The sequence below is a fragment of the Pteropus medius genome, unplaced genomic scaffold, assembly GCF_902729225.1.
Source record: "Pteropus medius unplaced genomic scaffold, Ma_sr-lr_union100, whole genome shotgun sequence".
NCBI lineage: Eukaryota > Metazoa > Chordata > Mammalia > Chiroptera > Pteropodidae > Pteropus > Pteropus medius.
In genome coordinates this window covers 20020030-20035421 of record NW_024340696.1, presented here as the reverse complement: position 1 = coordinate 20035421, position 15392 = coordinate 20020030, and the positions used below count along the sequence as shown (strand labels likewise).

General features: G+C 54.9%; 1 protein-coding gene and 1 long non-coding RNA gene across 12 annotated transcripts; both read right to left on the bottom strand.

Annotated features, from left to right (window-relative positions):
* Positions 1-1240: 1240 nt before the first annotated feature.
* SLC39A13 (solute carrier family 39 member 13) lies at positions 1241-9075 on the bottom strand. 11 transcript variants are annotated; one of them, XM_039869063.1, is made up of 10 exons: positions 8917-9075; positions 7095-7403; positions 5321-5434; positions 4871-5064; positions 4398-4502; positions 4197-4286; positions 3407-3457; positions 2964-3092; positions 2681-2780; positions 1241-2522 (listed from the first exon to the last, which is right to left on the bottom strand). In XM_039869063.1, the coding sequence occupies exons 2-9, from the start codon at positions 7393-7395 to the stop codon at positions 2718-2720; spliced, it is 1047 nt and encodes a 348-aa protein (XP_039724997.1). In that variant the 5' UTR covers positions 7396-7403; positions 8917-9075; the 3' UTR covers positions 1241-2522; positions 2681-2717. The 11 variants fall into 11 exon arrangements, with proteins under 11 accessions (XP_039724997.1, XP_039724951.1, XP_039724978.1 ...); XM_039869017.1 differs by having other exon boundaries at positions 2960-3092; positions 7165-7403; XM_039869044.1 differs by having other exon boundaries at positions 2960-3092; positions 4871-5010; positions 7165-7403.
* A 3580-nt stretch (positions 9076-12655) lies between these two features.
* Positions 12656-14751, bottom strand: LOC120607321 (uncharacterized). The gene is made up of 3 exons (XR_005654136.1): positions 14258-14751; positions 13868-14011; positions 12656-13771 (listed from the first exon to the last, which is right to left on the bottom strand). It is a non-coding gene; the product is annotated as an uncharacterized LOC120607321 (long non-coding RNA).
* Between the last annotated feature and the right edge of the window lie 641 nt (positions 14752-15392).

The window sequence follows — 15392 nt, the reverse complement described above, 5'->3', positions numbered from 1 at the left end:
CTCTCCATCAGCTCTGGCTCCATGTGCTCTGGCAAAAGCCCCTACACTCTCCCCTGCCCCCACTCCCCACCAAGGGGACATGCCCACCATGAACTACTGACTGGGCCTCGGCCTGTTCTGGAAGTCTGGACTCCTTCCTAGCTCTGATCCCCTCCTGCCACTTCCAAAACCCACCTGAGCCACCTTCCTACTTGAGTGTCCGAATGTGTCCTCACATCGCTGTCCTTGGTGATCCCATTGACTTTCCACCCCTGCTTGAGGAGCCCCCAGCACAGCCTCTGAAGTGCTTCTGGTCTATCTCCTCCGGGGTCAGCTGCCCCCACTCCTGTATTCCGTTTTCTCTTCTAGCCAGTGGGGGCATCCATCTGGCCATGGCACCTGAGTAACCCCCCAGTCACCACCTGAGGCTCAATACTGGAGCCCCAGAACTGTCAAAAGGAGGGTGGGGGCTGGCCAGACAGCCCTACATTCCTTTCTTGACGGATCAGGCACAGACCCGCCAGATCCCGGGTGGGTCACAATTAGGTGAAACGGATCTCTTTTTTGCTAAGATACTGGTTCAAAGCCAGGCACTCACAGCTGAGGGTGCTGTGATTTGGACTTCACAGCCCCTGCAGGAGTCTGTGATGCTGGGCAGACATGCTGCACTTGGCGGCCAACAGGCTACTTGGAGGTGGTCCTGGTTGGCTTGGAGTGGGTGAACCCTTCTGTGTGCTCCTGATAGCACTGTGGGGAAGCAGCGCCCCCGGGTGCCTGATGCCGTCTTTACACTCAGCACATTCAGAGGAGATGAGGGTATGTGGTTTAGAATAAGAATCCCATATTTTTTCTTTTTAATGAAAAATAATTTAATTGAGGCCAAACCTGGAGATGGCTTTGTGATGGAGCTTTTTTAAATTTATCAGGCGGCAGGCTGGGAAAAAGCCCTGGCTCATAGGTCGATACGAAAAGGCCACCTTTGGTGCTAGGGGCTACAATGGCACAGTGCCAGGCTTGTTTTATTAGGATAAAAAGCAAACAACAAAACAAGCCAGGGAAACATGATATGCCATCCCCTGTTCCAAGAAACACTGCAAGGTTCAGAGATGAGCACAAAGCAGGACGGAAGGTGGCGATGACAGGAGACCGGCAGGTGGCCAGCAGGAGCTGGGGCCAAGGAGCAGACAACCTGATCGGAGCACAGGCACCCAGGAAGCCCTGCCTGACCACAGATGATGGTCTGCAGAACAGAGGCAGCAGGTTTGTGTATAATATTTATTTGCATCTTATCTATAGAACATGTATTTATAGATACAATCGGAACCACAGCAAAACTGCTGTAAAACCATTCAGACCCTCTCGATGGCCACTTCTCAGAACGTCCATGGTTGAGAAGCAGGGCTGGAGCCTGCCTGTAGAGTGGGCCAGCTGAGTACCTGGGCGCCAGCCAAGGGAAATAGCTGGGGATTATGGCTTCAGCATTCTCCCAGAGCACATTCTTGAGTGCTGACAACATGGATCCCTCACCACCCCCACCTTATTTCCACCCGCAGTGGGAAAGGCAAAGGGGCCCCGGCAGGGAGAGACAGCCCTGGCTCATTCTCTTCCTGCCCCCAGAATATCTGCCTGGACCCTGTGCTGGCATGAGCATCCCTGAGCTGGACCGGGAGGCCTCTCTTGCCTGGGACTGTTGGCTGCCCTGCGGGCTGCTGTTTGGCAGCTGGAGGTGGCAAGAGCTGCTGGTGCTGCCAGGGAGCATTCACTAGGGGAACAGAAGCTGACCCAGGGAAGGTAGCCATGAGGAAAAAGGTCTTAGAAAGCATCTCCCAGCTCCATGCTAGGACAGAGAAGACTGTCAGTGCTGAGTGGGGCTGGGGGGGCTACACGAGCACCTGCCTCTCCTTTCTTTGGCCTTAGAGCTGGCAAAGGATGGGCCAAGATGATTGGCGTAGCAGAGAGGTTAACCTAGCCTCAACCCTAGGCTGCCCAAGGCTGAGTGCATGAGCAGAGGAGTTTATCCCTTAGCCCGGGGCCCATGAGGCCCCAGCGGAAGGTAGCTTTGGGGCTCCCTGCAGCCCAGGGCTCCTTGGGCTGCCCTCATTCCCCTTGGGGTTCCGGTAGGGAAAGGCTTCTGCTTGGGGCCAATGCTGCTGTTTCCTCACTGCTAACTCCAGGACGTCCAAGATGACAGGATGTCAAGGAGAGAGGACCACAGCGTGCCTAGTGGCAAGTGCATGCATTGGGCCCAACTGAGGCCCAGTGCACAAGGGATCACAGTGTCAGTCTCACACACACCTCTGGTCACACATGCACACCTCATACACACACACACACACATCCACCCGTCCTCTGTCTGGTTAGAGGCTCGCTTGTTCACACAGGCACTCGCCCCCTCTGCCTCAGCCCACATGGTCACAGAGTAAATCCAAGTCTCTTATTGCTGTGTGGGGGTTGGGTGTCGGGGTGATTACTCCACGAAGAGCGAGAACAGCACCATCACCACAATGCCCATGCAGAGCAGAAGCACTTGCTGCAGGGAGTGCCTGTGGGGAGAGGGGCCAGAGTTCAGGGAGGTGGCACCAGGGAGGGGGTGGCACTAGGGAGGGGTTGGCACAAGGAAGGGAGAGGGGCAGAGACCAGAATCTCCTCCCCTTTGATCCCCTAACGACCCTGTGAGTGGCAGTCCCAGTGGGTCACTCACCACGGGTCATCTTCCTCCAAGAGGTCAGGTAGCACGTTCACCAGAGCAATGTAGAGAAAGCCACCAGAGGTAAAAGGCAGGATGCAGGCCACAGTCTCCTCTGCAGCGGGAGAAGGCCCGACTGTCTGGGAGCCCAGGAGAGCCATGTGTACCACACCCCCTCCCATAGGGTGGACCAAGGGCAGAACGGGCCTGGATGCCAGGAGTGGGGCAGGTTTGCCCTTGGCTGAGGCCCCTCTGCTGACCGCCACCTGCCGCCACCACCCACCACGCCCGTACCTACTCCCTTGGGGGACTGCGTACAGATGGCGAAGCAGGCGCCCAGCAGGCCCCCCAGTGCCGTCGAGAGCTGCAGCTTGGCTGCGCTCCATCGGTCAAAGCCGGCCCGGAGCAGAATGGCAAAGTCGCCCACCTGAGGGGAGGTCCAGATGATCACTCTGGGCCTCAGTTGGGCCAGACCCCCTGAGCGCTTCAGGTATGGACATGTACACCAAGCCCCCTGCACCAGCCCTGCCGCTGGGTCCCCCAGCCCACATCCCTTGGCTGGGACCCCAAGCCTGAGAAGGCCGAAGCATGGCTGAGATGGTGGCTGCAGCCTGGTGGGCTGAGCAGTTCCAGGCCTCCAAAGTGCAATCCCTGAGCCTGCCACCGCCAGGTTGTCCCACCCAACCCCTTCCCCAAGCTCTGGGCCCCCATGGAGCTGACATGGGACCCTCTGGCACTCACCTCATGGGGGATTTCGTGCAGGAGGATGGCCATGGTGGTCAGGAGCCCGATCTGCACAAAAGGGAGTCTGTGGGCATCTGTGCCGAGGGCCAAGGCACCCACTTATCTACTAATTCTACTAGTATTTGCTCTGCTCTGAGGCTCTGGCTGGCCACCGTTTGCCAACTGGAAATACAGCAGCCAATCAAACAGATAAAACCTACCCTCATGAAACTAACGGTCTGGAGCAGAGAGGCCGGGACTGAGTAAACGCACAAAAAACCGAGTGATCACACACTGTAACAGGTGCTGTGGAGCATGAGTAATGTCTAGTTTAGACAAAGCGTCAGCTAAGGCGTCTTTGAGGAAGGGTGTTTAAGCCAAAGCCTGAGGAGGAGGAGCCAGCTGTTCAAAGAGTGGGAGGAAGAACGTTCCAGGAGGATGGAATAGTGTGAAGTGGAAGCCACGAGGGGGCAAAGAGCTTGGCCAGCTCAAGGGTAGGCAGACTGCTGGGGCCAGAGCACAGAGGGTAGAGGGAGAAGGTCGGGGAGAAGCATTCAGAAGCAGGCAGGGGCTGTGATCCCAACAAGGAGCGTCCACAGCAAGAACAGACCAGTGGCTCGGGACAATAGAAGGCTGTGTCCGGGAGAGCTGTCCCCCAGGGAAAACTGGGGACTCAGATGAGGGTGTTGCTGAAACAAGGAATAAGAAGCGATGGACTAATTTGAAAGTAGAGCCAACTGGTCAACACAGGTACTGGGTCATTCCCACCAGAAATGCCTGGACCCCACCTGCCCTGACCCCCACTCACCTTCTTGCTCACAAGGAAGCTGGCAGCCACAGCCAGCCCATGAGTGAAGTTGTCTATGGTGTTGGCCAGCAGGTTGAGATAGCCACTGACCTGGGTGAGGGGAGAGAAAGCCGGGCTAAACCAGATAGGCAGAGTTGAGCTGGGCTGGCCACTCAGGGCGGGGCAGCTGCAGGAGGAGGGGGCCCTGAGCGGGCCACTCACTTTGATGTTCCGGACCACGGCGCTCAGGCCGGGTTCTGCAGCCGGCTGGGCCAGATAGTGGCCTCCATTGAGCTCGGCAGCAGCAGCAGGGTCTTTGCTGGGGGCCTAGGGCCGGGAGAAGGGGGGAGAGGTGACATTAGATGCCCCCCACTCAGCCAGGGTAGATGCAGAAGGGGAGTGAGAGATGGAGAAACAGAGAGGGAACAGCCCTTTTGTCTGGCTAGAATTCTCTGCTGCTCTGTCAGCCGGTGGATGCTCTCAAACTCAAGACTGTCCACCTCCCGCATGAGAACATGCCATGGCAGGGGCTGATGCCTTCATTCCCCAAACAAGCTGGCCCAGCCTCCCAGAACTCCCAAGAAAAGGCCAAGAGACCCTCTCTTCAGGGTTCGGCTCAGAACCTGGGCCTCTAGGCCCTGGCACCACCACACAACAGATGCTGAGGTATCCAGGTCCTGGGGTTTGGGGCTCACCTGTCTGCTCTCTTCCTGCTCCTTGCTGTCCAGGAACATCTTCTCCAAAGCCAGGAAGGTCAGGAAGCCAGCAATGACCCATAGCCCCAGTTGTTGTTGCTGCTGCAGGCTGCGCCCCTCACCACCTGTAGAGGGCAGCACTGACAGGCCAGGCCAAGCCAGGGCCATAGAAGGCGGGCCATTTGGAATGGGCCCTAGTCCAGGGCAGGGACAGGGGTGGGGGTTGGGGGAGGTAGGACTCGGGGGCAGGACTGGCTGGTGGGGCAGCTGGGCCCCAGGGACTCCCACAGGGACTAGGGCAGTAGGACGGGGACAAGTTCCCTGCCAAATGCCTAGAACCCTTCTCCAAGTCATTCTGGCAGAGTGGGCAGGGCCTAGGCCACCCCCGGGCATGGGTACCAGCTCCCTCTAAACTCTACCCTCCTACCCTCAGTCTGCGGCCTTACTCACCAGGGCTGGCGCTGTACGTGTAGGCCCAGGCCTCGGGCAGCAAGTGGAGAAACACGTTGCCCAAGAGTCCACCCAGGGCAAAGCTGAGCAGCTGCTTCAGGCGCCGGGCCCCAGCTGCAAGACAAAGATTCTAGGTCTGGGGGCTGACTCGCCAGGGCCACTGGCCTGACCTCTGGCCCACCCAGCTTACTAGGCTCTCTTGTTGTCCCAACCAGAATGCAAGCCTCTGGACGGCTGGACATGGGCTGCTGCCCTCCTAGGACCCTGTCCCCCAGGCCCAGCAAGGGCTGGGTGCTCAGTGGGAATATGTCACGACCTGCTGAACAACTGTGGAATCATTTCTGTCTCATGACTGTGGTCCCAGCTCCCCAACCCACCAGCTGGTGACCTTGGGCAGATTACTTCTGGGACTCAGTTTCCCCTTCTGTAAACTGTGGATAACCTATCTGATAGGGATCTTGTGGGAATGAAGTGACGATGCGCATAGCAAAGGCTCATTAAATGGGAATTTTCTTTCCTCAACCACTGTTACTCTCAGAAACAGAGATTTGGGGACTTTTGCCGACTTACAGCATCCAGAGTTGGAAGTGCTTGAAAGGGCCATGTCTAGCTCTTGGTTTGATAGAGAAACTGAGGCCCAGAGGGCAGAGGCAGGTTGGGGGTGGGGAGCAAGCACCCCAAGGGAAGCTGCTGCTTCTAGGCTGTGTGACCTCAGGCTGGTCAAAGAACCTCTCTATGCCTGTGCTTCTCCATTTATAAAATGGAGCTAATAATGTAAGTCCTACCTACAGTGACCTCGCAGGGATACCACGAGAGGGACTGAGCTGATGCATGACAGCAGGGCCCAGGAGGGCTCCATTCACAGCCACGGTGCCAGCCCTCAGCCCAGCGCCTGGCACAGACGTGTTCACAACCATCTGCTGAATGAAGAGGGGAGCACGAGCCTCTGGGGCCCTCGTTTCAGAGATTCTAGGGGCCATGGTTCGGACCCACTATGTCATACTCTCAGGTGTGGGGGGGCAACAGGCACTTGTATTTTTAGCAGCTCCCCATCTGATGTTGTGTACTTCTCATCACATGTCATTTGTGGATAGATAGTATATGCACACCGAATGAAAGAGCAGCCAAGGAGAAGCCTGTGCCCCACGTCCCAAACCCCCTCCCCAGAGGCAGGCCTGCAAGCAGCCTCTTGCGTGTTCCAGGGACTTTTGGTTTGAGAGCTCTTTTGCACGATGAGCAGAGACTGAAGGGAGAGGCAGTGCTTTATGGGCCACTGCATCCCCAAACCCAGCAAGGGGCCCGCAAACACGTAGCCTTCCCTGTACCAGGCAGTCTTCTAAGTGCTTTACTGATCTGAGTTCATTTAGTGGTCACAGTATTACCTATGAGGTAGATACTATTATTATCCCCATTTAAGGCTGGGAGCCTGAGGCAGAGTGATGAAACTTGCCCGATGGCACCCAGCTGGTAAGTGGCAGAGCCAAGATTTGAACTCAGACAGACTGACATCCATCTTTCTAACCACTGCCTACACTATTCTTGGTGAATGTTTGCTGACTCTTATACTTTCAGAATAAATGAACGCACAAATGAATGAACAAATGGACATGGTGCACACTGGTCTCATAAGACCAAGGTAAGAAATTGTATTCTGTCCTCACCCTCCACCTTAGATGCAATGTAACCTGGGAGGTGAGACCTAGCTCTCCATGGAAGAGCAGCAACGTTTCCCACACTGCTGGCTGCCCTGGGGTGCCAGAGGAGGGTCACCCACCTTCTGAGTGCAGCGTGGTCCCCATCTCCAGGGGAATGACCAGCAACGGTAAGACCCCGCTGAGTCCTACCATGAGTGAGCCCAGCAGGGAGCAGATCCAGGTGTCTAGCCTCTCCCCACTCAGCAGGGATCCCCAGGACTCGCTTTCCTTGTTGTCTAGGCGACAGGCTGCTGCAGCCCCCCGGTTCCAGAGGTCCTGCTGGGAACCCCCAGCCCCTCCCAGGAGTTCCAGGGCAACAGCAGTGAGCAAGAGGAGCCTTTGGCCCGCCATGCCACAGCCAAGACAGGGACATCCAGGCATGCCACGTGCTGAAAAACACAAACGCCACTTACCTGAGCTGCCGCCCTTGGCTGAACACCTACTTATAAAACATGGCATCTTACCCTTCCCCACACCCCATGTGCCATGGTATCCACCTTCCTGCTTGCCTGGCCCAGGATCCGAATGGTGGGTACACAAAGCAAAGGGGCTTTGCTGCTCCACACTCTACTCCCAAGGACCACACATTTTTTCCTTCTGAGCCAGCTCCAGACTGTGTGTCAGCATGTCCGCCTGAGGCTAAACTTTCCCTAATGACAGGGTGAGGCGCTGGCTAGGCTCCCTTCGGCCACCGGCAGGCCCAGCCCAACCTGGTGTCTCTGGCTGCCAGGGGAGGTTTTGCTGCCAGGATGTGCCCTGTGAGAACACCCTGGGGACTGAGGCTGGCACTATCTAGCTTCTTGGGGTGACATTAGGAGATGCAGGTGGGGAACCAAGCAGCTGGGCTCGGGCAGAGCCAGTAGAGCTTCTTCCTAGGAAATGAGCCCAATGTCCCTGGGGCACAGAGACAGACAGGTGGTGGGACTGAAGAGAAAGGATCCTTCAGTCAGGAGCTGCCTCACAGATGCTCAGACACTGGCTTTGGAGACTCGCCATCAACTTTGTGCTCTGCACTTACAGCTGTCTGACTGCGGGCAAGTCCCTGAAGCCCCCTCTCTGGGCCTCTGTCTGACTGCGGGCAAGTCCCTGAAGCCCCCTCTCTGGGCCTCAGTTTCCTCATCTATAGGATAAAGATAAGGACTGCTTCCCTCACACAGCTATGCAGATGAGATGAGCTTGCTAATGCAGGTGAACGTGCCTGGTATGGAGAAGGCACAGAGTGCCCTCCTTAAGTTGCAGGGGGCCCAGAGCACTGGGCAGCAGGAGTGTACCCAGCCTGTAATCACAGGAGGATGTGAGTCAACCAAGAGAGAAGTTCAATCTGGAAACTCAGGCATGAGTTCTAAATGTGGTCTGCTCTGCCTCGTGCTGGCTGTGACCTTGAGCTAACTAGTAATGTCCCTGCCTCAGTGTCCTCCTCTGATGCTGGAGGTGGAAGGGAGGAAAAGCAGCTGCCTCCGGCCGTGGAAAAGATGCCCACGTCCAGGATCTCCAGGCCTGAACCGGAGACCCTGATGAAACCCTCTGGGCTCTACTGGGGACCAAAAGCAGGACTGGGCCAGACCAGGCTTGGAGGCTGAGACGGGTCACGTAGAGGTGAGGGGACCACAGGTTTGGGAGAGGGGAATGGGCACGGAGATAGTAAGAGAGGAAAGAAAGGAGAGAAAGTAAGAGTCAGAGAGAGCAAGCCAGAAATAGTGGGAAAGGCAGATGAGGAGGCGGAGAGCAAGGGAGAGATGGGGAGCGATGTGTGGGCGACAGGGAAGAAGAGCCCAAGGAAGTTTAACTCTGGGTTCTGCCGAGAGAACCTGGTCAGCCCAAGACGAGCCGGGCCAGGGTCGGGGGGATCGCCGGGTCTGTCTCGCCCGGGGCGCGGACCCTGAGGGTCGGGCACTCACTCACCGTGCGGCTGCGGCGATGGCGCTCCTGGTGGACCCTGCCATCCAGCTGTGGCGCCGCGCCCCGTCCCGGGTCTGCCCCGCCCGTCCCGGCAGGCCGGCCCCTCGCCCGGAGCCGCCCCCCGCGCGCAGCCACGTCACACGGGACCCATCCGGAACTCGTCGCGCCGCGCGCCGCGGGGTCGCGGGGAGCGGCCGTCGGGACGCGCTTCCGCTTCGCGGCCATGGGGGACCCGAGCTGCTGGCGCACTTCCGCTCGGGCACGACGGGGAGGGACGGGCGGAAGTGGGAGACCCGTGGTCACCGCGCTCAGCCGGGCTGGGCAGGGTGGAGGCGGTGGCCCCGCAGAGACCGCGAGCGGCCGGGCGGCTGGGCTTGCGGGTCCGGCCGCCGCTTCTTCTCTAGGGCTGCAGTCCCTGCCGCGTCCGCACGGGGGCGCGCTAGGCTTCCAGGCTCGTAGCCGCCGGCCGCGCCAGCCCCGGTCCCGGGTGGGAGGATGGCTGCGGCACTCCAGCTCTGAGTCAGCCCGGCCTGGCTCCTCCATGTCAAGGGAAAAGGGGAAGTGCCTGCCGCAGGGAGGGGCCTAGCCCCGGGAACCTCAGAAGAGGGAATTTTATTCTTACTCATCGAATTATTTTTATGCTTTGGTTTTTCACTGGGAACCTCAGGCCTTTGTCTCCAGAGCTTGTAACCCTTTGGGGTCCAAGTCATGGTGGCTTGACACTGCTGCTCTGAACTCCAAACCTGAGGGAGCAAAAGGGTCTGCTCCCCTCACCTAGAGGAAGTTGGCCTGACCTCTTAGGCTAGGGCAGGAAACACTAGCATTTTTATTATAATTGCAATTTGCTGAACACTTACTATGCATCATTCACTCTACTTGGCATTCTCATTGAATCCTCATTCTAGCTCATTAAGGTGGGTAGTGTTTACCCAGGGTGAAACAATGGCATGGATGGCAGAACCAGGATTCAAACCTGGATGTCTCTGGACCCAGAGCATGTGGTAGGGTGTAGGAATCTGGCTTGGCATTTCCGCTTTGTATTCTACTCTGGGAATAACTGGAACTGTAGAATATTCAGGAAGGGGCCTGTGGGTACTCGCTTGGGCAGAAAGAGTGATGAGTTGTTCTCTTCTGACATTCATCTGCCTCCCATGACAGCTCCCTTCATCTGTCCTGAGTTGTTCTCTCGTAGGGGCTCTGAGGACTCATTTGGCTCTCATATGCTGCGCTCGATTGTCTGTTCCACTTCACATTCCAATGTTTGCCCTTCTTAGACTCCCCAGCTCCTTCCAGGTGGGATCAGCTTTCCTCTGAAACCCCTGTCACCTCACCCCACCGGTCCGGTAGGTCTGCCAGGATGCCCTCATATGCCCCTCCCTGAGTTCTGAAGTGGAAGCCCTGGGTTGGTTTCTTTGCAAAGGGAGGAAGACACTCAGGAATGCTGCTCCGGGATCTCTAAGATGCCCCCTGCCCTGTATGCAAATCACTCCATCATATGCAAAGCACTTCACAATATACAAATGATTTCACAATAACACAGTCAGCATTCCTGTCTCTGGAGGCTGAGGGCTGTGGGCCACCAGCCGGAGGTGGGCAAGACTCAGCCAGAGATGCCACTTGCTACCTTCTCACTGGCCTTTCCTTTCACCTGGCCTGGAATTTCCAACATCAGACTCCCAAATGGATTAAAGAAACAAGTGCTTTGGGGGTGGGAATGGGACCATGAGCATTCTTACTGACCAAGAGCAGGAGAGCCAGTTGGAAAGGTACAGTGGGTGGATGAATGTGTGGCTATTAAAAACAGTGAATTAGATCTCCCAGGAATTTCCAGGTATAGATGAGACATGAGAGATGCAGAAATATTTATTTACTATAATCCACTATTTTAAAACAATGACAAAAAAGGAACCTTGTATATGTGCATGCGATTAGAGGTATCAGTATATGTAAGTCCATGTATAAATGTGGGTAAATAAAAATATAGAAGATCACATATTAGGGTGATAAAATGGATTCCATGGTGGGAGGAGGGAAAATATAAAAGGAAAATGTTAAAACATATATATGATCACATTTATGCAATTCTGTAAAAATGATATAAAATCTCATATGTATATACATACATACACACAGTCATGCACCACTTAAAGATGGAGATATGTTCTAAGAAACGTGTCATTAGGTGGTTTTGTCATTTGAACATCGTAGAGTGCACTTACACAAACCTGGAGGGCATAGCCTACTATATATGCCTAAGTTACATGGTATACCACCATCGAGTATGCAGTCCCTCGTTGACCAAAACTTTATTCTGCAGCGCATGACCGCATGTGGATATATATGTAATGGCCTCCTAGCTTGATGGTTAAGACAAACCAGACTCTGGTATTAGACTTCTTCGGGCAAATTATATAACTCCCTATGTCCGTTTCCTCATCTCTAAAATGGATTACTGTATTGGATTGTTGTGAAGATTAAATGAATGAATATACATAAAGGCACTTAGGACTATGTCTGGCATTTGGGAAGGTCTATTTAAGGGTTAGATATTATTATTATTTACATGTGTAGATACATTAGTATAAAGAAACTGTTACACCAATGAAAAGAACAGATAAATTAACGACATAGGGTGGGGGGGCCACCCTTTCTCCTCTCCTTGCTGAGCACAGTTGAGTGTTTTCCAACATCCATCAGTCAGTTTGGAGGCCTCAGGGACAGATGCACTTCAACAGGGGAGGATGGGCCTGGACACTGCTTGGCTCTGAGTGGCTGGGGCACTGCAGACCCATTTCTCTGACTCCACTGGGTTGCCCAGGGTCTGACTTCAATACGTTGTTCCTGGTTCTGGTACCTTTACTGGGGCCTTTATTAGCAACACGGCCTCAGCCTTTTATTTTCGGAACGTAGGACTGCCCGGGCCCGCTGACCAGGTGGTGCCTGAGAGGCCAGCATGGCCTGGCATTGCCTGGCATTGCCAATGCTCTGCCAACTTTCCTCCACTTCTGGCAGTGCAAGGCTAGAGGTTCTGCTTCTGGGGCGTGGCCTTCTTTTGAGGGCTTTCTGTGGGGGTCTGTGCAGGCAGGTAGCAATCTCCTGTAGAAAGGCATCTGAGGCTCAGGTCACAGGTCACAGATGAAAAGAGGCAGAGCCTTGTGCTCAGCCAAGGCTGGCTGCTCCTACAGAAGACCTGGCCTGCTGGAACCCCTGACCCTAACCCTCTCTCATGTTGTTCTTTCCAGAGCAGCCTTAGCTCCTCTGTGAGTTGCTGGGTGCTTTCTTCCCCGAATCCTGAGGCCTGGCCAGATAATGTCCCATAACTCCACAGGGCCTCTTCCCTCACCACCCAGCAACTCTTCCATGGGCAGCCCATGTACAGCCATGCTTCACTATTTTTTGTCTGGCCTCTCTGCCTTTCTGACCCACTTTGTAACCCCCAGCCCACCCCTGGCAGGCCTGGCCTGTTCTTTCCCTTCCACCATCTCTGTGGATCGAAATCCAGTCTGTTTACAAGGCCGCCTCCTCCCTGAAGCCTTCTGGATCTGTCCAGCCTGGGAGCCCCTAGTGTTGTGTGTCTTCTGGGTGCTTAGTCTTGTCCTACGTATACACAGGCCTCCCCACCCCCACCTGCCACTCACTTTGGGTTTCTGGAAAGAAAGACAAGCTTGTTTGTACCCTGAATAAAAGTCTGTCTGAATAAGTTTAATGTCTCCCTTTCTTCACTCCAACCTCAGGAGCGCAAATTGGGGTGAAATCCTGTGCGTTAGGCATTGTCATTTGAGCCTTTGCAGGGCCCTCTTTTATTTCATTTGTGTGTTCACCGATATTATCTGCTTACTTGTTACCCTGCCCCATCCCATCACCCTGCCTCCTTCTTGGGGGAACTTGAATTTTTTGATCAGTCCTTTTTTTAAAATAAAGTTTTCGCATACATACATTTATATGTCTAAACAATATTCTGATTTGGCTTTTAATAAGGGAAAAAGCTGTTTTAAGGTTTTCTTTTATAATACTCAGTGATCTTTATAATTGTTTTCCTATAGGTCCTTCATAGGTGTTAAAAAAGTTTACTTCCAGGAATTTTACATTTTTGCAGCTATGTTGAACAGGATATTTCCCATTACATTTTGAACGACCTGTTGATAGTACACAAGCGCCAACTACATTTTCTTACTGGTTGTAACTTCTCAGTGTTACTCCTGAGTCTTGAGTATACTGTTGACTCTTTTGGGTGGGTAATCCTAACATCACCTAATTACAAAAGTCTTATTTGTAGAGATACGGTTTGGCTTGGTTTCACACGTTGCAGGAAAGGTATTTGTTTTCTGGGACTGGCTTTTTCATTCAACAATATGGTACTAAGATTCATTCGTGATATCGTGTGAAACTGGTTCATTCGCTTGCACCGCTGAATGACGTGCCGCCGTGTGAATGAATCTACTGTAATTTATTTACCCAATCTCTTTTCCATGGGCATTTGAGTTGTTTCCAGATTTTTGCTGTTAAGAACAGTGCAGCTTTGAACGTTCTCGTCCAAGTCTCTGGGAGCACATGCCAAAGTTTCTCTTGATTTTATGCCGAGAGGGGATATGCCCGGCCCGAGCTTTATAAGATGAGGGTGACTGCGTGTGCTGTCATCCCTGCCACCAGCCCGCAGTTACATCGGTTGCATTCTGGTAACACGCTGGAGAGTCCGTGGCTCCACCTCTTCTCCAGCACTTGGTGCTGTCAAGCTTGTTAATTTTTGCTCTTAGAATGGTGTAAATAGCATCTCATTGAGGTCTTCATTTGCATTTCTCTCATCACCAACGAGCTTGAGCATCCCTTAGATGTGCATCGAACAAATGTGTTTCCCTTTCTGTAAAAAAAAAAAAAAAAAAGCCCTTTCATGTCTTTTATCTATTTTTCTGTGGGATCACTTGTTTTTTTCTATGAAATTGAAAGAGTTCTGTACGTATTGTCGATGCTTATCCTTTGGGTCGTCCGCGGCAGACGTCTCCTCCAGTTTGTGGCTTGCTTTTCACTTTCTCTAAGGTGTCTCCACTTCTCTCTTCCCTCCTACACCTGTAGGACGCCAAGGACGCCCAAGGCGTTGGGCCTGTTGGGCGGAGGGGGGAAAAGGAGGAAAGGGGTGGGGTTCTCATGTTGCCCCTGTGGAGACCGACCCCACTGCTGCTCCTGCTCCCTGGGGCTTTAAGGGACCTCAAATTCCCAGCTTTGGCTGAGGTGGCCTGGTTGGGGAGGGGGCCCTCTCTCGTTGGGGTGGGCAAGCTGGGGCAGGGAAGGCCTCACTGCGATGCCGCACCCCCCACCCCCGAGTTATTTATCACTTCCGGCCCCTCACCTGGGGGCCGGGCCCCTCTCTGCTCCGCTGGGCACACACAGCGCGCGGCAGTCGGCGCTCCCTGGGGGCAGCGGCCGTGGGGGAGGGGCGCTCTGGGCGGGCCCTCCGGAGGCGGGGGCGGGGGCCAGGCCTGCGGCGGGGCTCGGGTCGGGGGCGGAAGCTGCCGGAGCAGATAAGGGCCGAGGTCGGCCCTGCGGTGAGACGGTGCGGGACGCTGCCTCCTCCCACGGCCTCCGAGGAGCCCGCCCCCGCACCCCCTGTCTCCTACTACCGGAGCCGAGGTCTGTCTGGCGTCCCCAGCTCTCAGCTTAGGGCTCTGCAGCCCCGGCTGAGAACTCAGGAAGCAGTGGGGGATGGGCTCCAGCGTGCTCATTCAGTTCCAAACCTCAGTTATCTCACCTGGAAAATAGGGGTGGGAGCCTCCAGTTACCCTACAGGGTTGCCGAAGGTGGAACTAGCGCCGGCTGGTGAAGGACCTCTGTGGCTTTGGGCGTTTGATAAAGGGTGGCTACCCCAAGCTCCTCTCGTTGCCCCCCGCCGTAACCCTGTGACTCTCCAGGCTTCATCACCACTGTATAGATGGGAAAGTGGGGACTCGCCGAAAGTCAGCCAGCACAGAGCAAGTGGGGTGGACTGCGAAACTCTTTCCACTGCCCCCGACCTGGGGACAGAGCTAGGTTTTGTGAAGCCTGATGCTTATATAATATTGAGGCCCCCTTAAAGAAAAGATGACGAAATCACAAATACAAATTTGCTGAGGCCCGTCTTCCAGGGCCTTGGAAGGGACGCAGGCAAGTGAGACGCTCAAGTCTAGCTTCTTGGTTTTCTGGCCCCACTCTGCAGGCCCCTGAAAAGGCTTACACCCCACTTACAGGAGAGGGCAGACACCACCATAGCTACAGGAGATAGGGTGGCCTAGCACGGCGCGGGGAACTGCCTGGAGGAGGCCCTGCTGCGCTGGTCCCCACCCCTTGCATGTCCAGGCAGCTGTGAGCCCAACCCAAGAGCAAGGACAGTCTGGCATTTGGGGGCTGCACCATAGCTGGGCAGGGTCAAACCTCCCAGTCCCATCTAGTCCTGATTAGGGCCTCTAACCCTGTGGGCTGGGGTGGTAGGGAATAATTCCTAGGAGAAA

Excerpts from the sequence above, each read along its gene's own strand:
- SLC39A13 (XM_039869010.1), bottom strand. The coding sequence starts at position 7,395 with ATGCCTGGATGTCCCTGTCTTGGCTGTGGCATGGCGGGCCAAAGGCTC. Across the intron at positions 4,287-4,397 it reads CCGTGGTCCGGAACATCAAA|GTCAGTGGCTATCTCAACCT; the intron begins GTGAGTGGCCCG and ends CCCCTCACCCAG. Across the intron at positions 3,093-3,406 it reads TGCACGAAATCCCCCATGAG|GTGGGCGACTTTGCCATTCT; the intron begins GTGAGTGCCAGA and ends ACCTCCCCTCAG.